The sequence below is a fragment of the Myotis daubentonii genome, chromosome 6 (assembly GCF_963259705.1).
Source record: "Myotis daubentonii chromosome 6, mMyoDau2.1, whole genome shotgun sequence".
Lineage (NCBI taxonomy): Eukaryota > Metazoa > Chordata > Mammalia > Chiroptera > Vespertilionidae > Myotis > Myotis daubentonii.
In genome coordinates this window covers 74,972,397-74,999,227 of record NC_081845.1, presented here as the reverse complement: position 1 = coordinate 74,999,227, position 26,831 = coordinate 74,972,397, and the positions used below count along the sequence as shown (strand labels likewise).

Below are 26,831 nucleotides of genomic sequence, written 5' to 3'. Positions count from 1 at the left end.
ACTCTAACCACTGAGCCAAACTGGTTAGGGCTCCCCCTCGGTTTTAACATCCCTTAAACACATCCAGAATATTAATCATTTTCTGATATAAATTATCAGAGGCATCATACATTTGCATAGTGTTCAAAGTGGTAACCACACTCAAGCACTTTGAATATATTTATTAAAACATAAAACACAAGAAAGAGATCTTTATTTTTTTAAATATATTTTATTGATTTTTTACAGAGAGGAAGGGAGAGGGATAGAGAGTTAGAAACAATGATAAGAGAGGAACATCGTTCAGCTGCCTCCTGCACCCTCCCCACTGGGGATGTGCCCGCAACCAAGGTACATGCCCCTGACTGGAATCGAACCTGGGACCCTTTGGTCCGCAGGCCGACGCTCTATCCACTGAGCCAAACCAGTCAGGGCAAGAAAGAGATCTTTAGAATGAAATGATCTAGTTACCAAAGTTTGCACTATGGATTACATAAAAAATACGGATGTTTTCACAGTCTTTGAAAGTAGAATGATTGTAAAACATTATCATATCATCTGCTCAAATAGCAGATTATATGGTCATGAAACCAGTATTAAAATAAATGCCTTGTCTTGAGCAACACTGTTTTGTTAATTCTGTATTTTTCATGCTTTGAAAATGGAGAATGCATTTGAACTATTCAAGAATATCATATGAGTACCTCTTAGATATCAAAGGTTTTTAATACAAAAATGCCTCTGGTCCTATGACTAAAGAACATATTTACTCAGAGGATATGTTACCCATTCAGAGACTTAATCACACATTATTTCTTATGTTCAATTGTACTTATTCCTCTTGTCATCTCAGGGTTCAATAAAACCTCTTCAATTACAAAGAAATGGACAAAGAAGAGGAGGGCTCAAGTAAGCATATTTTAATATTTATCAGTAATCTTACAATGACCAGGTTATAAAAGATTTCTTCAAAACAACACCAACAAAAATGATCAATACAATAGGCACAGATTTTCTAAACTTAAAATCCTCAATGTCACTTTATAAAGTTGGTTGGTGGGGGTCTGGTTTTACTATGCCAATGAAATCATTTATAATTGGAAAGAATCAAACAGATCTATGATTATACCTGGTGGCACTTTATTAATAAATTTATACAGATAATTAGCCAACATTTGCTTTTTAAGGTTAAAGAAAAGATATTATATTTTCAGTAATTACAATGCCAAATGCATATTTTGGGACGCCAAAAATATATAGATGTTAGTTATAAATTTAGTCACTCCTATAGATACTCAGACATTTACATTTTTTAATTTAGATAAAATATACGTCACCATTCATTCAAAGAGTTATTCTCAATCAAGTTTTAAAACCTAAACCTGGAATTAGGAGGAAATTACCACAATTATAAAGACTACTGAATTTCTTAAACTGTTCAATGTGGGTGGCCTTCACCCTAAAAGTGCCATTTGAAATTCTTAGCAGATACCAGGCTAAGGTGGTTCCACTCAACATACCAAGGATGTGCCACTCCTGGTGCCTGCAAGAGGAGTGGGAGGAAAAGTGTTACAAATCAGCACAATAAACTTTAAAAAAGCTTGCCCTACAATTGCAAATCAAATAAGAACAAGGACAGAACTAGTGAGGGTTTCCCCCTTATCTTTCTTCTCAATCTAAATAAGAAATACAGTCAAGTGGGCAATTAAAGACACCTCCACTTTTCTAGTATAATAAAGTGGATTATTCCACATAGGAAACCACCATAGCAGTTCAACATGAACTTTTCCCAGGAAATGCATGCTTGTCTTTGGTATTTATGCATAACAATGACACGTAAGTAATCACACCACAGAAAAGGTGATTAATCAAAAGACCTACTTCTCTCTTAAGTAAATGATGACTTGGAAGGGATCAGCAGTTAACATTACACCATTAACACAAGCATAACATGTGGTTTAGCAAGAATTTAAAAGGCATGAGGAAAGGAAACAACAAACGCCTGGAGAGCCAATATCCGCAAATACAGTACAATGACCTCCATGTCTTTATTCCTGGAAAAATTATAAAGCAAACATTTCCTTCTCCCTCCCTCCACCCCTAAAAAAAAAAAAAAAGACTTAAGATATCCCTAACTGAGAAATATGTGCTCACCTCCATAGATCCAGAAAATGCAGCATCTTCTCTCTTCTTCAGTCATGGAGCTCCAGGGATCTTGGTTCAAACAGTGGAACCCTAGTCCTGCCTACACATCTTCATCATGAGCCATAGGCTCCCTGTGCTCTAACAAGCAAAAGACTCAGAGTGCCTGAGGAAAAAGTTACTCTAAATAGGAGATGTTATCAGGACTGAGGGTCAGGACAAGAATAGCCATGACACAGAGGCAATGGAACCACTGCTACTGCAGGTAATATGGTCAGCAACAATTGGCCAACGCAGGCAGAACACTGGCCAACATGATAATTGGCCTTAAAAGCTGATTTGACCAATAATTGTTATTCCCAGTTATCATTTCTAACTACTGCTAAATTCAGGGTGCTGCTGCCCTGGACTGCCCTGTCTCCCCACCCACCGTAGGTAAAATCAGAGTAAATATTTGAGAAGTTAGGAAAAACCTAGATCCAACAATTGAGTATTTTTTAAAACAATCTGACTATTCTTCATCCCCTGGCATGAAAATGAAAATGTAAATTGTAACTTGACAAACTAAACATCTTTTAAAGACAGTGTAAAACACTCAAAATCCAGGTCTTAATTTTTTCAGAATCTATTTCAAAAGCATGTTCATGGGGGGAATAAAAGCCAGACAAGCAAAAACAGAACATAACAAATATCAGAAACCCGACATGGGGGAAGACATGGGCAAAGTAACTCAAGTGTGATTATACCGTGTTTTCTATGCAGATTCTTTTTTATGCCTACATTTTCATATTGTATTATATTTTAAAACTGTGGTTTATAGACATTATAAATTATGCACCAAACATTTCAATCTTTCCAACTTTGTAATATGAAGACATGTGGGCTCAAAGTCACAAAACAGAATGCAAAAATGTAGAAAAAATGAGAAGTGGATAAAAATAAGTTTTTAGAAACAAATGAGAGTTTAACAAAATTGATGATACAGAAAATATTGGTGACTGAGGAGCCCTGCTTTTAATCAAATTGTTGTTATACCTATTTATCTATTTTCTTTAAGTACAAATGTTTTTGATTAATACATGAACCATCAAGAGTTTGAGATATGTAGCAGTGTGTATTCACATGCCTTTTTACATAGGTTCATTACATAAATGATTGTTAAGGATTAGAGTAGATGAAAAGCCCAGTGTACTGGTTTCCTTTGGCTGCTATATAAAAAAAAAAATACCACAAACTTAGCTTAAAACAACAGGATTTTATTCTTGCATAGTTCTGGAGGCCAGAAGTTTGAAGTCAAGGTCTAGACAGGGTTGTACTACCTCAGAGGCTCTAGGGAGAATCCATTCCTCATCACTTCATCTTCTGGTAACTGCCAGCATTCCTTGACTTGTGGCCTCATCGTCCCAATCTCAGCTACTACGTTCTCTTTGCCTCCTCTGAAAAACTTCAGTTTGCTCTTAATGTCATTCAACTGATTAGATCAGGCCCACCCAGGTAATCCAGGATAATTTTCCCTTCACAGAACTTTAATCATATTTGTGAAGAGCCTTTATTCAAAGAAGACAACATTTATAGATTTCAAATTATAATAGGGTCCAATATCTTTCTGGGGAAGCAAAGTATTTTTCAATCTACTACACCGAGTATTCACAGTAATTCTTTTAAATTTTCCTTGAATCTGACTCACTATTTCTTACTGGAATGGTGATAGTCCCATTTTTACATGTCTATTTTAATCATCCAAAGCTTAGTTCTCCTGTTGAAATGCCCTCATTGTTATCTAGATCTCTTTCATTTAAAAATATACTAGGATCACCTCCCCTAGCCAAAATTGACTGTGCTTGCTCTATTTCCAGTTTGTTGCTTGGTCTACTTGTGCCTCCATCTATGTGATAAGATTCTGAGAGTCATCCTATTTCATCTTACCCACATGCAATTGATCCTTGAACCCTATTAGTATCATTTAGTTCATTTCAATAATCCCAAGCTCTCCATCCCAACTCTGAATGTTCTTGCCTTAGTTGACACTGGAGGTGACAAGAGCTCAGCTCCTAGGCTCTGTCCTCGATCTCGGCTCACCTTCTATGCTTTCTCTAGTCTATTGTCAGTGTGATCTTTCTAAAACTTCCTAAATCTGATCAACTTACTCCTCTACCTAAAACCTTTGCATGGCCCCCACCACTCTCAGATTTAAATCCAAATAGCACATGCATATAAGGCCTGTCTTGATTTGTAGTCTACCTAATCCCTACAACCTGGTCTTGTATTTTTATCCCATCCCCTCCATGTATCCTCAGCAGCTTTCCCCAAAGTATCATGATATCTTTTACTTCTATGTTTTGGAACATCCTACAGACACCTGCCTTGCCAGCCCAAAGAACCAGTCAACTCCCATTTATATTTGAGAATTCTGCCAAAAGAGCATCTTGTTTAAGAATGAATCTCTAGCCCAGCAGTGTGTCTCAGTGGTTGAGTGTAGACCTATAAACCAGGAGGTCACAGTTTGATTCCCTGTCAGGGCACATGCTAGGGTTGCAGCTCGATCCCCAATAGAGTCCATGCAGAAGGCAGCCTATCAATAATTCTCTCTCATCATTGATGTTTCAATCTCTCCCTCTCCCTTTCTCTATGAAATCAATAATATATATGTATCCCTATACTCTTTAAATAAATGAATTGTATAGTATATGAACTATATCTCCATAATGCTGTTATTTAGAAAAATAATGCATTTCTTTCAGTAGCATCCTCAAATTCATTTAGTCTTATACATGTCTTCTACAAATTTGCAAGACTCCCTGTTCTCACCTCCATAACATTTATACTAAATTGTGATCTAGTGGCTCATCTGACTGCTTAAGGGCAGGGCCGTCACATTAATATTCCCATTCTCCTCCACCAGTGTGATGTCTGGCACAAAGCAGACACTCAGCAAATGTTTACTGGATGAATGACTGAAATGCTATAATCCTTTGATGGTTGAAACCAATTATAATAAATCCAGCAGAAGTTAAGTGGATATAATTTGCTACTTAGAAAGCAAGTTACTTTTAGGACTGAATTACTATTAGGACCGACAATACTAGCCTTTAAAATGGAAAGCATAGGCATATGAATGTAATTGTACTTTAAAATGGTATAATCATTTTCCAGTAAAATACAGCCTTTGTCCTCAAGTTGAATTCAAGGAGTTAGTTCATATTTACCAATCTGCTTACATGAATGAATCATCACTGCTATAAGCTGTGTTTAATCAACTTTAAAGCATTTTTTTTCTAAGAGCTCCTGTCCTTTCAACTTAAGCTCCATTAATTTTCTTGGCTGCCACATTACAGAACAAATAATATAGTGAACATGTCCTTTTTAGTGGGGTTAAATCTCTCATTATAAATACTTAAGACCAGCACCCACATGCAACAGAAGAGTCTTAATTTCTTGGTGTCACCAAAATATATAAACTTTCATTTTTCCTTATATTCAAAGCTTCTCCACAAAGGGTAAGGATCGATCTTCACAGGATGATATTTCTAACCGTATTTTCATTCATTGTCAAAATAACAGAATAGTTTGTAATGTTAATTGTTCGTAACTGGAAGAGAATAAAGACCAGAAGAATTGTATCCAAGTAATATGAGCAGATTTTAGAGGCCAATCTATTCATTGTTTTCCTAACAGAGTAGGTCTCCTTGCATAAGAGGCCTGACTGCCGCCCCACCATTTTCCAGGGAAGAGAGAGAATTGGGAGAAAAGGGATAAGGGATCCTTTCTTGCCTCTCCTGATCTGGTGGGAAAGGAATGAAGACTCTCACTTAGTCACTCCCAGTTTTCTATCTGGTTGGGTAAGGAGGAGAGATTACATCTAAATAACCCCCACCACCCCACTGCCATCATTCCCTGCCCCAACTCCTTGCTTGTCATTTTTTTTATAACTTTATAATTTAGGTTTTGTTTTGTTATCCTTTTACTGTCTATCTCCACTATGAGGTTGTGAGTTTCCGTGGGGCAGTCCTGTTTTTCTCTCCTCACTAAACCCAATGCCTTACACATTCCAGGAATGCACTAAATGTTGTGTTGAAATATGAAAGCTCATGCTGCCTGGGATAAAAAGTGTATGCTAGTGCAGAAGCTCCAAGTGGGGCAAGTCTTGAACAAAGCAGGTCCAGGCAGGGCGGGAGAAAACACAAAGTGGTGTCTGCTCCTGGCTGACAGTAAGGAACAGCAGCGCCAGGAGAGGAAAACATCCCCTCGAGAGCTCATTTTGGACTCATTTTCTTCTCAGTTTGTTAACAGGAACACAGCAGTGCTAATTTCAAAGCAAATATATTCTGTTCGCATGGCATTTTCGTTTACCTAGACTTGCTGACCTGCGCTATCACGCTGCATCTTTGGAAAACGAATCATTAATGCTTATAAATAACTGACATAAACATTTAGAACACTATTGATAATGATAACCTGTCTCTGATGTCCATTGTCTCTTCTCTCTTCCCTTGCACCTTCTCACTCACCTGTCTTCCCTTCCCCAACCCCCTTCTAATCTTCACTCACACAAGCATGAGCACACACACACACACACACACACACACACACCCCTTATATTTTTCTGAAAACAAAAATATAAATATAGCTAGCCTCATATCCAATTACCAGTCTTAGAGTTATACTTTAATAATAATGATGGGTCAGACATACTGAACTCACACTATCCCTACTGAATCCTCTCCATTTCACTAAAAGCCTAGTTGACTCATGCTCTCATCCCCCAGTTGTCTGTGTCTGTTGGTTTGGCTTATATGTATGCATATAAGTCCTTTGGTTGATCTCTTCAGAGGAGGGAGGTTGGGGGTTAATGGGGGGATGAGGACACATTTGTAATACCTTAACCAATAAAGAAATTAAAGATTAAAAAAAAAGCCTAGTTGAGGCCTTATTTGCCTATGACTAGTCTGTCAAAATAACCAGGTAATTACTATCCTGATTACTTTTGTTCATTCTGCATATACCAGTACCTCATAACTGCCTCTAAAGCACTACTTTTTATCATGTTATTCTTGTTTTCTTACACAATTTTCAAGGCAAGTGAATAAAGTTTGCTTTCCAGGATCTCCATACTATGAGCCTAATCACTTTCCTAATTTTACTTCCCACCAACCAACAAGGACCCTTCACAGGACCTCTTTAAGATCATTTCATTATTTCATGGGACACCCTTAACCAACCTACCTGTTGTCTTCACTCAGATTAGTTCTTCCTCTTATCTTCCTTTCTTTCTCAGTCACCCTTTTGTGACTAAATCTAGCCCTAAATCCTTGGTAAAAATGTTTCAATCACTTCATGAATCAAGATTCCCTTCCTATAATCTGCAGCATCTTGAATAAACCCATGCATTTGTGCAATGGTTTCACAAATGTTTTCACATTTCCTATGTAAGCCTCACAAGAAATCTATAAATCAGGCAAGATGAGAAAGTACACTTTTTGACGAGGAGAAAGGTTTGCAGTGATGTGAAGTGATTTATCCAAACTCACAAAGCTGAAGGTGGCAGAGACTATCTTCAAGACCTGGCCTCCATATGCCATGTGAAATCCATATTTGGAATTTAATCTGCCTCAGGTTGGTAATTATTTGCATCCCATTTTTCGCTATTCTCCAAAGTAGATTATAAGCTCCCGCTATGTAGAGAAACTTGCTCCAGTGCATCAAAATACACAATATGAGAATTCAAGGACTATTGGAGTGAACGATTCTAAGGGTAGTTCAATCCCTCGCCCCATTGAAGACGCTTCCGTGATCCTTCTTTCCCTCTGATGTCCAATATTAGATTCTGAACCCTTGACTGAACACTGTGATAAACTCCAATCGATAGCCTATTATTTCATTTCTTGAATCAACTCCTCCCAAAACTAAGTGCAAATTCCCTAAAGATCGGTAATTTTGACAAATAAAAAGGAAATCAGCTGGTATTTAAATGTTGGCCAAGTTGGCCTGGAGCTGTAGGAACAAAAAGTGGAAAAGAACTGTATTTCCAAAACTCATCTGAAGTTGAGTCATATGGCACACTTGCTACACATACATGTATCTAGGATTCAGGCTCAATACTTTTTCAATCCTATGTTTCTTAACCTTGATTCTTATTGAACATACAATCCCAAAGAGCATACTACAAGACAATGAGCAAGTGGCAAAGTCTCAATGGCTAACGGCTCACCAACAGATCATGCTGTTGTGCTAAACACACTCGGTGTGGGCATGACTGCTTGTGATTCATACTGCACAGAAATTTCCTGCTGGCAAAATTCTCCCTCGTGTGTGAAAGAGGATTAAATATTTCCCTGCTTAAAAGTGTTCCACAAAGAGCTTTGACAACTTCCAAATCTGGAAGTCACTAAAGAAGGATAGGGCACCTGGGAAGAGAATTAAAATAGTCGATAGACTTCATGGCAGAGAAAGAGCTTCATCCCTTAGAACTGAGTTGAGAAGGTACTCACAGGCTCTCCCCGTGGTCCATCCTGCCCCGGAGCACCTGGAGGGCCCGCTTCTCCCTGTTAGCAGTAAGAGGAAATAAATAATTCAATTTTCATCATGCTTACAAAATAACTGTATGTATTATATTACATAGTAAAGCGTATTAGACACAAACAGAAAAATAAAAATTACTCCTAGATGATTGATATTAACTTTTCCTGGAATCAAATAACTCATTCTGCGATTCATAAAGTGACTATATAAATAGTAAATCTATATATGACAGTGGGTGGTTAAGTTATAAAATAACTATGTACTATGTACTCATGAGACTAGGGTAGTATTCTTACCTTCCAAGTAAATTTGACCAAAGTTTACATCAATCCTTTTAATATTTATTTTTATTTTCACTTTAAAATTGATCATCCTATAGGATCTATTTTGATCTTGCCTCTCAAGAGTTGCATTCTTTATAACCTACAGCAGCGATTCTCAAACTTTAGCTTCATCAGAACCACCTGGAGGGCTTGTTAGTCTGCAGATCCCAGAGTTTCTGATTCTATAGGTCTAGAGTGGATCCCAATAACTTCCATTTCTAATAGGTTTCCAGAAGGTGTTGTTACTGCGGGTCTTGGGATCACACTTTGAGAACCACTGCTCTAGCCTAGATCTCAAGATAGAGACTTACACACACTTTCTGCTCTTACAAGTCACTCGTCTGTGATCTGCAATGACATTACACAGCTTTACACTTGGCACTGAATTTACAATGGCCAGGTTGTTGAACAGGTTGTTACAATGGCCAGGTCTTGTTTATGTAGGTGTTATTTTCCTGACTTAACATTCTTTAAAGGTAGAAAACACATGAGATTTCCTTAATCACCCACAATATTTAGAATAGTGCTGAACAGAATGTAAGGCTGTATATGAGACTGTATGTCCCCTTCTTTACAAACTCTGAGGCAATCTCAAGGAAGAGGGAATGGCCTATTTATTCTTTTTTTTAAAATATATTTTATTGATTTTTTACAGAGAGGAAGGGAGAGAGACAGAGAGCTAGAAACATCGATGAGAGAGAAACATCGATCAGCTGCCTCCTGCACATCTCCCACTGGGGATGTGCCCGCAACCCAGGTACATGCCCTTGACCGGAATCGAACCTGGGACCTTTCAGTCCACAGGCCGACGCTCTATCCACTGAGCCAAACCGGTTTCGGCCTATTTATTCTTAAATGCTCAATTTCAAACAGATAAATAAAATGGGGAAAAAAACTTTTGTGGAGAGGGCTATAGCATTTGTAGTTGGAAGAGTATGAAGGTTAGTTATGATAACATGAGAGTCAATAATCTTTACCTAGGAGTGTTATCTTCCTTCTTCTAATGATGTTTCATTGGGAGATGAAATGATGATTTCTGACTGGCCATTTTCCTTAACATAATCAAATGCAGTACACAACTAACCTGTGAAACTCAGTATTGTAACCAGAAGTGAGCCCGATCACTTCATTACTTTCGTGACCTGGAGAACTGGATACATGCACACCCCTTTGTGTGGCTGGTGGAAAATGGCATAGAACATGCCTTTACCTCTAATTTATCATTTCGCTATCTTATTAACTTCTTTCTTGATAAAAATAAATAAATAATTGAGAAAGTGTCACATTAAACATTATTCCTCAACCCAATTTCTACAGCTAATGTCAAAGATGATTTATTCCACAACAAACCAGCTATTTTTAAGAAGGCACTTTAACCAAAAGCAGACATATGAAACATGCATTGCATGGGTATTGCCTTTCAATGCCACGGTCTTTGGTCCTTACCCACACAAAAATAAAAGGATGGAGAGTAATTTAGTTTGTGAGCATGGCAAGCCTCAAAATCAGGTGAAAGATGTGTAACCATTATGATACAATTTAATTTTGAGGAATATCCTTGCTTTGCTATTAAACACTTTATTTTGACTTTGGTCTTACTACATGGTTTATTCTTCATATGTAAACAAATCTCTAGCGTGCCAGAGGTTATTCTGAAGCTATAAGGCAGGGAAGCATCTCCTGGCTGACCAAATAAACAGACATGAAGCTCAGCAGCAAAATGCATGGACAGGATCACACAAACTAGCCCTGGAATTTTAGTTCTGCCATGTAACTGATTGCACTTTCCAGTCAATTATTTAAGCTCTCTTAATCTGATCTTAATTTCTAAATGACATTAACATTCTCAATTTCATAGGTCTTTTCTTTACTTAAAAAATTAGTGCCAGTGTTCCCCAATTGGTTGGGCATTGTCCTGGGCACCAAGATATCACTGGCTCGATTCCCAGTCAGAGCACATGCCTGGTTGCAGGCTTGATCCCCACTGCGGGGCATGCAGAAGGTAGCTCTCTCATAGATGTTTCTCTCTCTCTTTCCCCCTCTCTCTAAAAATCAATAAAAACATATTTTAAAAAATAAAAATTTTTGTGAAAGTGCCTTGCATAGATCTAAGCACAGAAGGGAAGGTCCATAAAAGCTACTCCACTGCCACCAAAAAGGTTGGGGTTTTCACAGTCCATTACTTTGATGATTTGTTTTAGGATTAAAATGTTTTATATTTGTACTCCTGTGGCTTGGCAATATAATTTAGGCAATGTAAGTATTTTTAAAATAAGGTCAATATTTTAATCTAGCTAAATGCATAAAAAACAGTAAAATCAATAATTTAATCATTTCCTATATTTGGAAAATATTATTTGGCTATGTTTTTCAACAATTTGGTGAAAGAAATTTTCATTAGTTATTAAATTATGGCTATATAATGATGTATAAATTACCTCATCTCTCCATTCTTTAGATTCCTCAACTGTAAAAGGGTAAAATTTTTTCACTTACAATTCATAATGATTTACGATATTAATGAGAAAATGTGTATAAAGTGCTGGGGAAAGAGCCAGGCATGTAGTAAGTATCCAATAAATTATGTCCTTTATTATAATTTGTCCTTTTCTGTGTTTGCTTCTTTTCAAATCCAGTTTAAATGCCATGTTTCAGTATTTCAACTGCTCCCTAATTAAGTTCTTACCCCTTTACCTCACTGTTCATATACTTCACTTGCTTATGCAAACCCCAGGCCTGACCGAAATCAAACCGAAAGCCTCTTCAGACCCACGATTGGGCTTCCAAGTATAGACATGGGAGGGAAGAAATAGTACAATAGTCACACAGATTGTAACTTCCAACTACAACCAGACTTCAATGCAGCTTCTACATTTATTTCCCTGATCTCCTCTCTGCCATACTTTCCACACAAATATATAAAAGTTATCCAATCAACAAGAATTGCCTTTCTGTCCCATCTCTCAACAGGTGACAACTTCCACTTTTTTTTTTTTTTAAAGAAAACAAGTCAAACATCTTGCCACCAAACCAATACACTTACCTGCATTTGCATTTTTAAAAAATATATTTTATTGATTTTTTACAGAGAGGAAGGGAGAGGGATAGATAGTTAGAAACATCGATGAGAGAGAAGCATTCTACCTCCTGCACCCCCCTCCCCCCCACTGGGGATGTGCCTGCAACCAAGGTACACGCCCCTGACCAGAATCGAACCTGGGACCCCCCAGTCCCCAGGCCGATGCTCTATCCAGTGAGCCAAACCAGCTAGGGCTGCATTTGCATTTTTTACAGTGAAATCGTTGTCCCTCATCCAATCTAAGATAATCTTCCAACTCTATTCAATATCCCATTCATTTCCCATTCCGAATGAGATGGAGCTCTAACCTAGATCTAACTACTTGCTGGCCTTCTACTCTTGGATGAGCCACAAGACTCTTAAATGAACAGATTATACTTCTCACCTCTCCACCCCCTCAACAGAAAATGTAGCAAACACTTTCCAGTAAACAATTCCATTGTTTAAAGTAGTTTCTAACTTCACTATACATAAAAAAGGATACACTCTAAGAAGACTAGCAAGCCACTCAAACTTTTACATCCTGCCTACTATTGCAAGTCTAAATATACATGACATTTCAAACTGCAAAGAATTGGCAGACAATATCCAAACAAAACTACTGAAACAGAAAATATAAAATGAAAATCAAAACTTTCCAGTAAGTTTCCCTCACACAAAAATAAACACAAAGCAGAAGAAAATTATAAAAAAGTGCTGCAGCCTAGATTAACAATATACAAGCATTTTCAGATGTTAAAAAATAAATATATAAAATAAGAATTAAATTAATTCAAAAAGTGAGTTGAAAAGACAAAATCATCTTGGATATATGATTATTAGAAACCAAAGGGAAATAGATTTAATTTTAAATTTAAAAAGGCACTGAGGAGAGTCCCAGCTGGGTGGTTCAGTTGGTTGGAGCATCGTCCCATACACCAAAAAGGTTGTGGGTTTGACTCCAGGTCAGGGCACATACCTAGGTTGAAGGTTGCTCCCAGATCAGAGCATGTACAGGAGGCAACTGATTGATGTTTCTCTCTCTTTCCCCCTACTTCCTCCCTCTCTAAAATCAATAAAAACATATCATCAGGTAAGAATTTTTTTAAAAAGGGCATTAAGGGGAAACTAAACATAGCCCATAAAAATAAAAATTTTAAAAAGATAAAAAGGATGAGAAAGTGAAAGAGACAGAAGACAGCCAAGTATATAGAAGAATATAGAAGAATATGTTACAATATAAGAATTTAGAGAATACTGTATTTGCAAGCCCTATATAAGGAATACAGTCATAGAAGAGAATTTTCATTAGACTTAAATTATGACTATGAAATATTGGTCAAGGGGCTGGTGATGAATCCTAAATATATTTAACGGCTGATCTGAAAGAAAGGTGAGCAAAGACTAGAAAAATAGTGTCTAAATATTATATGATCTGAAAAAGTAGAAGTGATATAATTAAACAAATAAGGAGAATGGAAAGGGGAGAGTAGAGTAAGTTCATTAATTGTAACATAGATAACATGGTTATCATTTAAAATTAACAAAACAAAACAAATATTAGATGCCTAAGTAAGGTAAAGGGGGACTAAGGGAATTCTGAAGTGTTTATAGACTACAAAAGGCATTAGTATAAAGACCATACTGCCATATGGTATATTTGAAAGCTGTTAAAATAATAAATCCTAAAAGTTCTCATCACAAGAAAAATGTTTTTTTCTTTATCTTTTTTGTATCTATATGATGGATGTTAACTAGCCTTAATATATGTAAGTCAAATCATTATGCTGTATACCTTAAACTTACATAGTTTCGTATGTCAAATATCTCAATAAAACTTAGCGGGGGGAAAAAGACAACTAGAAAAAAAATACATATAAATCTTCCTAAATCCCAAAGAAAACAACACACCAGATGGAGAAAGAAGCATAATAAATATAAGATAATGAATGTAGTAAGTATAACAAAATTCTAACATCAGTAGTATGACAAAGACCAAATCTATTAGCCTAGGAATAAAAATAGATTCAATTAATCTCCTAAAAGAAAAATATTTCAGATTGCTTTGAAAAAGCAGAGATCAACTTTATGTTGGACATGAGAAACAACTAAAATAAAGAGATTCCAAGAGCTAATGCTAACACGATAGAAGGACAGGCAAAGGTCTAGTAAGCAAATAAAGATGATCAGAAAGGAGAAATGCAATCCTGTTATAATTCAATGTCAAATTCAAGCTAAAAATTAATAAAGGAGACAGAAAATGAAATTTTAAAGTGCTAAAGACACAATTAAAAATGAAGATGTAACAGTTATAAATATCTATGCAACAAATAACATAAAAAGACCACACCTTCATGAAACAGAAGATGGCACTAAATAGGATACCATCATACCAATAGGACACCGCCCTTCCCCAGACAGGTCATATGCACTCATCATACAACCCAGTTATTCTAGATATCAACATCCCACCCCCAAATTAAAACATTTCCAACTCAGATGTCTATAAGAATATTCATATCAACATTATTCTTAACTATCAAATATAGGAAGCAAGTCAAATGTTCATCAACTGATGAATGAAAATAATAAAATGTCATACATCCAAATGACTAAATACTGCATGATTACATTCATTGAAATTATAAGAGTGGTATAAGTAGTAACAGAAAGCAGAGAAGTAGTTGCTTAGTGCCAAGGGGTAGGATTAGTAATTAACTGCCAAGGAGAATAAGAGAATTCTTTGGGGTTACAAAAATTCTAAAACTTGAATTTGGTGGTAGTTACACAAAATGAATAAATTTTTTTTTGTACATAAATTGCATTTATACATAAAAGTTATAAAGTGACACTATTTACAATAGCGTCAATAATATTATACACTTGGGAAAACTAACAAAATACGTGCTATACCTTTATAAAGGAAACTATTAAAAATTTTAGAGACATTTAAATAGGACCTAGATAAATTAGAAATATTCCATGGATAAAATAAACACAAACATATACACGGCTATTTTCCCTTTCTTAACCATGTGATCAAATTTGGTATTACCAATAATAGGACAGATATTATGTGCCTCCTACTGGAATGTAATAGAAAGCATAAATTATCACCTATATTGTATTGCCAAAATGTTTACCCTGAATGCAATCATAAAGAAACATTCAGACAATATTTTTAATATTGATACAATAATAAAAAGGGGTCACTTTTAGATTGAAAGACTAAAGAGTCATGTCATCTGTGATAGGTAATTTTATGTGTCAACAAAATAAGTTTATGTATTAATATTATGTGACTAGGCAATAGTGCCCAGATATTTGGTCAAATACCAGTCTAGATAGTGCTCTATTGGAGTTTTTAAAGATATGATTAATGTTTAAATCAGTAAACTTTGAGTAAAACAGATTACCCTTCATAATGTGGATGGGACTTATCCAATGGGCTGAAGGACTTCAGAGTAGGCAAATCCAGAGAGACAGAAAGTAGGTTAGAGGATGCATAAGCCTGGAAATGGAGGAATAATAGCTTGGGTAAAAATAGGGAGTGACTGCTAATGGGTATAGGGTTTCTTTTTGAGGTGATGAAAATGTTTCAAAATTAGACTCTAGTGGTGATTGCATAACTGAAAATATACTAAAAAACATTCAATTGTTCTGAAACCTGAAACTATTAGGAGACAGAGCTAAGAACTTAAGCCTCTAACCAACCAAACAAACCCATCAGAATGGCTTTTCAAAGATATCAACCTTTTAATATCCTGAAGTTTTATTTCTAACAATAAGAATTTACTATAGAGTCAAAAGTAAATGTAGTATCATTTTTAAATTACAGTGAAATAACTTTTAGCTCATTAATTTTACATCAGTGTCATAGGAGAAGTCTATTATTGGTACAGTTTTCTAATATACATTCATAAATTACATAAGTTGTTTTATTCTTTGTGTAAATACCTTGTAACCAGGACTACCCATTAATCCATCCTTTCCATGTCGTCCTGGTTCTCCCTGAAAAATAAATACATTTCTTTTAATATATTTTGCAACAATTTTTAAAGAAATATACTATCAGATAATTTTTATTCAAAGCAAAATATGCAAGAACTTTTCCTATCGAACTCACAGCACGTCCAGGAAGGCCAGGAAAACCAGCATTTCCCTTTTCACCTTTTGCACCCTGCATTAAAAAAAGAACACTTAAAAAACAATCCTTACAATACTCTCTTAAACTTCCAACTCAAACTTAAGTAGGAAAGTAAGTTAACCTCATTATGGGTTGACAGAATTCATGGAACTACCATTTGCGTTGGCTTTGCAGCTTATTGGCGGAGAATTATTTTATCAGGCCAGTGGACAAAACAGACATTGAAAATATTGATGAATGCAGAATTATTACAAGCATCAAAACACAAAAGCCACATCTTGGAAAAATTAGAAAGGCAATGAGTATTTTATTTTTATTTTTAAATATATTTTCATTGATTTCAGAGAGGAAGAGAGAGGGAGAGAGAGATAGATGAGAGAGAATCATTGATTGGCTGCCTTCTGCATGACCCCCACTGGGGAATGAGCCTACAACCCGGGCATGTGCCCTGACCATGATTTCCTGGTTTATAGGTCAATGTTCAACCACTGAGCCACACCAGAAGGGCAGCAATGAGTATTTTTAAATATACAGAGAATATAACCTTCCTTCAATGTGGAGAAATAGGAAGGCCCATAACTCAATTGTCAATGGAGATGCAGCTACCCACTCCCAAGGAATCTCTCCCTATAATTATTTTAAAAGTTCAAAATGATCAATAAGACAATGTATACTTATAGAATATCATGCAAAATAATCACCAGTTATTATTTCATTTTCTCATTGTTTTTAATAAGTCTCCTGAGAAATATGAATAAAACTAATTGCTATAATGGTGGGCTGGGACCAAATTCAAGTTTTCTATTTCCGTTACATTGAAAGTTCAAAATGGATACTTTGTTTTGTGATCAATACTTCCCTTTTTGCCATAAAATCCAGGTGATCCTTTATCTCCTTTGGGGCCCATTTCACCCTAGAAGACAAAATACAAATATTGTATTTTAGAGATATATGAATATTTTCCTCAGAGATTAAATAAAAGCAATACCAATCATAAAAAAAGAATTTAATATGCCAACATCAAAATAAAATAGAAATGAAATATTTTAAACTATGCTTACAAAAGTTGTAGTCGCCAGGCTTTATAAAGAAAAACAAGGAAAAATAAGGACAGTCCATACTATAACAGGGCCTACAGTATAGGACTTATAGTTAAGAGAATTTCTATATAGTAAAGCTCATAAATTTTAAACACTTCAATATTTATGACTGGAAATTTTAAAGAATGTTGGAAAAGCCTTGTGAACTACATTAATCTTAACTTAATCATTTACTTAAACATGATAAATAAGTGCTTTATATATGAGCATTTATTTATAACACATTTGTGATATAAAGCTTGAAATCTGAAACAATATATGGCATTGCTGAATTAAAAAGACCAGATTTCTTCCACCTTTGATCCTGGCATTCCGTGGAGCCCAGGAAAACCAGGAAGTCCACGGTCACCCTGAAAATAAAACTGAAATTAATAAAACACATTTCAGCCTAAAAATAACAGCATATATATTTCAACATTATTCTTTTCAAAATCCATTGAAAATAAAACTGTGAACAGTTAAATGCATATCTACACTAAAGCCCTCTATCTTTGAAAGATTAATCTGCATTTATCCTGTAATCCAAGCCCCACCTTCATTTCTCCCACCTGCATGCAATTTTCCTTATGTTCCCTTCTTAATTTCAAATGCAAAAAAGAAGCTGTAAAACTGTTATAGTAGGGAGGATTTGAGATCTTGTTCTCTGGCATATGTTGTCATTTTGGCTCAAATAAACTTATAAAAATTTGCTACAGGTTTGGATGTTTCTGAAATAACAAATCTATTCACCTTTTACCATCCTATATAATAAAATGCTAATATGCAAATTGTCCTCTCAACCAGGAATTTGACCCGGAGTTCAACTGGGAGTTCGACCAGGGGTCAGGGCCAACCGGCCAACTGCCCATGGCGCTTCCCCTTGGCCAGCCCCACCCCTGTTCGGCCCCACACCTCGATCAGGGAGGGCCAGCCAGAACCCCCCCCCCCCCCCATGCACTAATTCGTGCAATGGGCCTCGATAAAATATATTTGTATCTGGGCACATAGCTGCCCAACTAAAGACTATATTTCCCAATCTCCTTTACAGTTAGCAACAGCCATGTGACTAAATTCTTGCTAATAGAATGTATATAGCACTATGATATGCAACTTCTACATCATTGATTAAAAGGAAATTATTGCTATAACTTTTCTTTCATTCTTCCCATCAGATTAGAATGCATATATGATAGAGACTAGTGCTATAGCCTTGACTATGTAGAAGAAAATATGCTAAGAAAGATTAGAACAAAAAGAGGAGAAAACATGAGCCCCTGAATGAATTCTTAGACAATGAATTACATAAAAAACATCTTTCTCATTTATGCCACTGCATTTTGAAGTGTGGGGAGGGATCTATTTTTTTTTCTTCAGTATAAACAGGAATTTTTTAAAAATCTACATTTTATTTTTTTAGAAAGCTAGGTGTTTTATTATTTATTTATTTATTTATCTACCTATCTATTTATTTATTTATTTTAGAGAGAAAAAGGGAGAGAAAGAGAGAGTTTACCCTTGACTAATTTTTCACCAGAGATTAAAAACAATCTGGAGTATGTCTGTGTGCGTGTATGTGTTTGTGTGTCAGAGAGAGAGAAGACCCACTAAAAGCCCATAAGAAATATTTTTATGAGTTTATTTAACCCAAGCTGACAACACACCAGGAATCAAGATCTCAAATGCTCCAGAAAATGATAGTTTTGCAGTTTCTTTTGTACATTTGGAATTAGGAGGTAAAATAAGGAAGATTGTATAAAGTTGGGAGAAAGCAAGGAACAAGTTAGTTAACAATACCATGTGTTCCAGTAAGGGTGGTCATGACACCCAGGGGTCTAAAAAAGAGACTACTCTGGCATTTCAAAGGTGTGTTAACCAGATGCACAAGAACAATGGACAGGACTTGCTTAAGGCAAAGATAAACCTTTTAACAGCGTTGGGGTTTGATTTCCACCATGACCTACACAGTTAGGCATTTGTGATCCGATCACCCTGAGAGATTATTTTGGTCAGACTTATTACCAGACTAGAGGCTCGGTACATGAAATTCCTGAACTTGAGAGGGAGGGTTCCTCAGCCCGCCTTGTGCCCTCTTGCAGTCCAGCACTCCTTGGGGAATGCCCATCTGCTGGATTAAGGGGATCAGGCCTAAGCCAGCAGTCGGACATCCCTCTTGCAATCCGGGACCCCTTGCTCTTTACAGCCCGCCAGCAGTGCAGGCGGGAGAGGCTCCTGCCACCACCGCTGCTCTCGCCAGCTGTGAGCCCAGCTTCTGGCTTAGCAGCAATCCTGCTGTGGGAGTGCACTGATCATCAGGGGGCAGCTTCTGTGTTGAGCATCTGACCCTTGGTGGTCAGTGTGCATCATAGTTACTAGTTGTTCTGCCAGTCATTCAGCATGTCGGTCGATTTGCATATTAGGGCTTTATTATATAGGATTCCCTTTTTCATCCACAACCTTGTATCCCCAAAACTCAACAACTTAGCCAAGCAGAGGATAAAAGAAAAGGACAAAAGAATTTAAGGAGCCACCAAGAGAAATAATAAAACTGGATGATTTTCTTTCTCTATCATGTAGGCTCCTAATACAAGAACCAAAACTATCTTTTGAATATATTTTTTTCATTTTGTTTGAAGCAGGAGGGAATGGTAAAAGTTCTTAAAGAAAAAGCAGACTAGTAACACTTTCAACAATAAAGATTTTTTTTAAGTTACTAGAGAGAGAAAAGAAATTGAAGAGAACAACTGAAGGTAACTCTTCAGAAGGCTGAAATGAGATAACTAGGCTAGATTAAGATCCAGTTGACAAAATGGAATTTAGCTGGGCATTAAATACTTGATAACACTACAGAAGAAAGGGGCAAACCAGGACTTTCTATTAAGACTAAGCGAAGTCCCAGCTAAGACTTCCATTCTCTGCCTAGGAGTTATAAGAGACATACGTTCAAACTTTAATTTCCTGCAATGACAAACAAGGCTCAGATACAGTGAGGAGTCCAGGAGCATATTCATCAACATTGGGACAAAAAAATATAAACTATGTACATAAAATATGTACCTTCATGTACATGAGCAAGATTTTTAAGTAAAATAAAAAGGCATGTTATCCATATTAACATCCAGCAGTTAAGGTGGCTGGGGAGAAAAAGGGGAGCAGAGAAACTTACTGAACAAAATGGTTGGGAACATTGAGATAGTATCTACAAAATATAAAACACAAGAAAGTGTGATCCAAACACATTATACTCAGCCAAGTTCTGGTCAAGGTTTAAAGGTAATTAGTAGTAAATGTGGTAAAGTTTATCCACAATGGGCATGTAATGTGAAAGACAAATAAATGTTCTTGTGTTGGCCACTGAGCCATTGGGTCATCTGTTACTGCAGTATAGCGTAGCCTAAATTAACTAAAAAAAATTGGTATAGTAGAAAGGGGAGGCTGCCAAAACATCAATATAAAAAAATATATATGGCACAGTTTAAGGGGTTATGTAGTGAGCAGTGAAAAAGTTATTGGAGGCTGGAAAAATATTTATTCATGTAATGCTATGGTGAATATTTTATTTAAAATTTTCTTATAATAACTTGCAAAGGCAAATGATTCATCAAATGAACTTATAGATAGAGTAAAGAACTGAGAAAACAATGTTAGTATCATGAATTGACTGGTATTGCCTTAATTTAACAAGGTATTATAAGAGGTGAAAAGAACTGGCCAGTTTCCAAGTAGTAAGTAAAATAGACCACATCCAAAAGTACTGGGATTAGATGATGCAACTTTTTCTTCATTTCCAACAGATAAAGAAGTTCAATTAAAACTCAGCCTCTGTGAAGGATCAAATCAAGGGTATGAGTATAAGTAACATTCTTAAATTTTCTAAATCAATTAAGGTGGATCCACCAATAAGTCCTTTCAAGCTGGACATAATGGCTAGAAAAAGAAAAAAAAAGAAGCTAAGGATAGCTCTAGCTGGTTTAGCTCAGTGGATGGAGTGTTGGCCTGCGGATAGAAGGGTCCTAGGTTCGATTTCATTCATATGCCCATGTTGGAGGCTCAATCCCCAGTTTGGGGTGTGCAGGAGGCAGCCAGTCAATGATTCTCTCTCATCATTGATGTTTCTATCTCTCTCTCCCCTCTCTCTGCCTCTCTGAAATAAATATATATATTTTTAAAAAAGAAGCTAAGGATGTAGGGAATGTCTGATAAATTCAAGTCACCTATTATTAATTATTAATAATTAATGCAGAGAGGACCATAACTAATATGGGATTGTATGTTTGTGTTGGTTCTTTTTGTTTGTTTTTGTTTTTTAATCGTTACCTAAGGATATTTTTCCATTGATTTTTAGAGAGAGTAGAAGGAAGGGGGAGAGACAGAGAGAGAGAAACATTGATGTGAGAGAGACACATCAATTGGTTGCCTCCTGCATGCACCCCAACAGGGTGAGAATTGAGCCTGCAACTGAGGCATATGCCCTTAATCAGAATTGAACCCAGGACTCTTCAGTCCTCAAGCTGATGCTCTATCCACTGAGCCAAACTGGATAGGGCAAGACAGGACTGTAGATGCTGGTAATGGCTGGAATCAAAAATCAAAGTTACACAATTACAAATGCATGTATGCCGTTGATAGAGTTATACTACCTAAAGAGCCACAAACATGGACTAAAAGTGACTGACTGTTTGAAAGTTAAAAAGTAAAGTTGCATAGTCTAACCACTATTTTTAATGTTTTTATAGCCAGTTTTCACTAGCCCACAAATTTTGACAAAATATAGGAAGAAGAAAGGTAAAAACTACAAGAAAAAAATTATCTTTATTGATGATTATACATTTATTATGTCTAATATCCTATAAAAGTATAAATAAACATTAGTTAATTGTTTTTCAAAAATTAAAAGCAGTATTTTATATATAACAATAATCAATATGAAAATATATTTAAGTAAAAATCCAATTTTTAGCAGGAAAAAAAAGAGATAAAAATTCCTAGATATAAAACTTAGGTAATGTTGAGGACCAGTACAAAAAAAACTTCAATATTATTCCATTGAGATTCAAGATTAAATAAAAAGATAAATCATAATTTTGAACAGGAAAACTCAGTATTGAGATTACATCAATGCTTATAAAGTTTATTCATAAATTCAAAGGAATCCTAATTAAAGCATGAATAAGAATTTCTTAAAAAATTGGAGAAAAGATACTGAGCTTTATCTGGAAAAATAAGCCTGCAAGAATAGCCAGGAAAATTTTAATTGTATGAGGAAGGACTGCCAATATTAAATTGCATTATGAAGTGACAATAATTAAAAACAACTTGGCAGTACAGAAGATGAGTGAAACACAACGGAAAGCCCCAAACACCAGACCCCAATTAAAATGGAAATTCAATGATAATGGTTTTTCAAAAGATGGAATTAAAAAGTGATATTTCATATATATTGTTGAGACAGCTGGCTAACCATTTAGGAAAAGAGAGGGGGAAAATATGAATGCTCATTAGCTTTGCTGCAAATATAAAAAAGTTAAAGGTTAAAATATAAAATAATAAGATTCTAAATTAAAATCATGGGTAATTAATTATGTTCAAAATTATGTAAAATCTTCCTATACAGAAACAAACAAGAGAAATAAAAAGAAAAATAACTATACATATAAAACATTTAAATTTTCTGTTGGGCTAAAATTTTTACAAACAAGTCAAAACACATAATATAAACCAGCAAAAATATTTTCACACAATTTGTGAAATGCATATAAAATCTATTTCTAAAAAGATGACCAGCCAGTAGGGGGAAAAAAGGGATATGAATAAAAAGTGAGTTACAGAGAAATAACAAAATGTTCAAAAGTCACATGACATAGTATTTTACTCACTAATAAATAAATGGAAATTAAATCAGTGCCATTTTTAGTTGGTAGTGGTGAAATTAGAAACTTTAAGGAAACTCAGTGCTGATAAGAGTGTGACAAAAGATATTTTCACATACTTGTTAGAGGAATACAAACTTTCTGGATAGTAAATAGGCAATTGTGGCAAAGTGTAATTATGAATTTAACCTTATGATCCTATAATCAATCCATGTCTGGGAAATTTCCCTATGAATATAATCAGAAACACTTACTGAGAAATATACATAAAGATGTTTATTACTGTCTTGCTGAAAACACACACACACACACACACACACACACAGGATATTTAATAAAGAACCACAGAGTCCTTATGTTAGAGATTTCTTAAATTGGATAAAAACAGTCCCTATGGTGTGCAGCTGTGATTAACTTTCTGTATGCAGTTTCTTTCTTTAAGTCTTTTTGAAATTCCAACTTTCCTCTAAACTGGAAAATTTTATTCCACTCCCTTCTTTGGCACTTAACACTGACTATCTTAAAATACAGTTACACTGTATGTGTTCTGTGCTTTATAATCCCAACCTTGTTAATGATTCACTCCTATTTTTTCTTAGTAGATATGACCACCTTTCATCAATATCCAGATTCTCTCTACTCCCAAGTACAGAAAGGAATCACACTTTCCAGACTCTTGAAATTGGTGTTATTTATAAAATTTTTTGCTATGGTTAATCAAAGATGAAAGGGAGAGGTTTAAGAGCCACTGTTCGATTCTCCATGTACCTGCTACTATACTTATAATCCAAATGGTGAAACTTCTATTACCCTGAGCCTCCATTTGAGGACAATGGGGGAACCCTCAATGCTGCTAATTAATATGTAGTTTGATGAATAATAACCTTTTTTTATTGTTTGTTTTAAGCCATAGGCATTTGGAATTCATTTGTTATTGCAGCATAATCTACTCTATCCAAGCTGATGCCTTGCTTGTGACTAATGGTAATTTGCTGAATATACAAAATATTTTCATTTTCTAAAATATGGTAAACACTCGAGTCCTCCAAGAAACTTATAATAAAACAAGTATTTTGAGGATTCACACTCTTGGTTCCATCCAAGTTTACAAGAGATCAGTATCAAAGAGAATCCAAGATTTGCAGTAAGATGGTTTCATTTCCATACCTTTCATGACTTGAAGAGGCTGTCCATCTCATAAGTTGTTATACAGCCATAGTTTCTAAAGTCAGGTCCAGATTATTTATTTCAGTAGTAAGAGAATATGAAAAGTAATATTTTTAAACCTCTTATTCTTTTATGGTTTCTCAGTGTGTTTATTTGTTTTAAATGACATAATGCTTTACAGTAGCACAGGCATATAACTCATACATTTATCTAGGGCTCCATGCCCAAAAGTATTTTACTGCGAAGAGTTTGCTACTTAAAGTTTGGTGATCTGTGGCTTAGAGTGACTATCCCAGTTCCCTTCAGAGAGATGTAGACAATGAAACCTGTCTCATGGCACAATCTGCGCAACCTAAACTCACTCATCCAGCCCCCTCCTCCTACTATCCACTTAGCAACAGCCAGACATTCAGGGATTCTTCTCAGAGTGCAGGCAACAGCATGAAAGTGGCGCGAACCACACTGCAGCTACAAACTGCTCTGGCCAAAGCAGGAAAAAATGATGAAAAGAAAGCCACATTGAGATCAAGACATTTTATCTCAACTCCTTGATCCTTGAATAACGTCAAATGATTTAAGTTTTTCACTTCTCAGTTTTCTAGACTGTAAAATAGGAAAGACTCACTTCACAATTAATGTAAAAATAGGCATAGCATGACTTATTTTACTAAATACATATGACTTTTGTTGAGGATTTCATGTGGTAAAAAAAAATGACTAAAACTGATGCAAAATATGTCTAAAAATAAAACAGAAAAATGTACACACAACAGTAAAAGCCTCCAAAAGCATCCAATACATCAAAAGCTTTACACATTTTGGTTGTTTTTTTTCTCCTCTCAGTTAAGAAGAAATGCTGTGTTACTCGGCTCACGCAATAATGACTTACTGAGAACTGTCCAAATCTACTCAAATGTTCCTCCAACACAAGGATGGGCATTTCCCTGGGGTTTGGTGATCACATAGGACTACTCAGGCCTAGAAAAAAAGTAGATTCCTGAGCTCCTACTACAGGGTCACTGCTATAGTTTATCAATGACCATAGAACAGAATATGCCCAAAGTGAAGATGAGAAGTCAAGTTTAGAACCAAGAAAATGTGAATAATGCTGTAAAAATTCAATAAAAGTTGTAAGTTTCCCAATGATGCCAGTAGAGGAAAGTTAAACAGGACAGAAAGAGACATAGTAGCTAATAAAGAGGCAAGACATGGAATTACTGGTTCTTCATAATAAACTGAGATGCTGGATCCATTTTAGAGCCTTATAATCGAAGGGTTGAAAGATCAGAAAAGTACCCAAAGAAGTACTGAGCACACCCAGGTCAACACCGTCTGTACAGGAGGGACTTCCACCCGGACTTCAGAGAATATTTAGGGAGGACACAGCTAGTGCTGCTTTGGAAGAGCCTCTGAGGAAAGAATATAGGAAAGAAGGAAATGTGGTACCGCCTCTTCCATAAAGAGTACAGAAAATTTTTCAGAAAGTCCGGATTGTAACAACAATTCCATGGATTCTCCAGATTCAGATAATGCAAAATATTGTATTAGAAAACGGAGCGTGTTCATTTAATAATATTTTTCATTTAATAATATTTTTATTATTTAGTATATCAATTATAACATTAATTATAACACATTAATCATTACTATACTTATAAGCAATATGCATTTTTATATATTTGCTACATAAGTTTATATTCCTATAAGTTTATATTTCATCACCCTAACATTTAGAAAATGGAAAGTGGAAGAGATGATAAGAAATAAACTGTGAAAAAGTAACCAGTTAAAGTAAGAGAAAGCATAGGAACATGTGATCTTCCAGAAGTCAAGAGAAGAAATCATTCCAAGAAGAAGAAAATAGTCAATTCATTCAAAGAAGAAGGAAATATTCAATATCTTGTTGTATATCTCAAATACTGCCAATAAGCAGAGATTATTGAAAAAGATTGACTAATGGATTTTAAAGATGGTAGACATTAGTGATCTAAATATGCAGCAGAAGATTGGGATAGAAATCCTACTGGTGTTTTAAGTGGGAAAGGAAGTGAGAAAGTGCAAGTGAGTAAAGGCATGCTTACACTGGAATAGGAATGAGAAATGTGGCAATAAATGAAGGAGGCTATGTGATTGGTTTGAGATGGCCATTTTGGGTTATTGGGATAATTTAACTAGAAAAGATAAAAATTAATGACACAGAAAAAGGGCTAGTTAATAACACGAAGTAATGGAGAAGGATGGGATCCTGAGCACAAGAGGAAGGTTGGTATTATATATGGATAGTTCACTCATATTAACAAGAGGGAAGGCAGAATATAGGTACCTATACAGGTAAGAAGATAGATGCAAAGGAAAGGACTTAAGGAAATTTCTGTCTGCTTCAGATGGGGCACCTCAACATTTAGATACATGATAAAAATAAATCAAAGGTATTTCCAAAACATTTACATTATGTAATCAGCACGATGGTGGCTCCAATAAGCAAATCATCATTATCATATCACAAATTTATAGCAGTAATTTTGACTAAGCCTCATTTAATCTTCAAAT

General features: G+C 35.6%; 1 protein-coding gene across 2 annotated transcripts in view; it reads right to left on the bottom strand.

The window, feature by feature from the left end:
- COL21A1 (collagen type XXI alpha 1 chain) overlaps positions 1-26,831 on the bottom strand; it is a 175,273-nt gene that overhangs the window by 33,816 nt on the left and 114,626 nt on the right. For both annotated transcript variants that reach the window (XM_059701347.1, XM_059701346.1), the window contains 5 exons: positions 17,565-17,618; positions 17,030-17,081; positions 16,148-16,203; positions 15,979-16,032; positions 8,610-8,663 (listed from right to left, as the gene is read on the bottom strand). In XM_059701347.1, the coding sequence (XP_059557330.1) occupies positions 8,610-8,663; positions 15,979-16,032; positions 16,148-16,203; positions 17,030-17,081; positions 17,565-17,618 (270 nt within the window). The remainder of the gene's footprint in view (positions 1-8,609; positions 8,664-15,978; positions 16,033-16,147; positions 16,204-17,029; positions 17,082-17,564; positions 17,619-26,831) is intronic.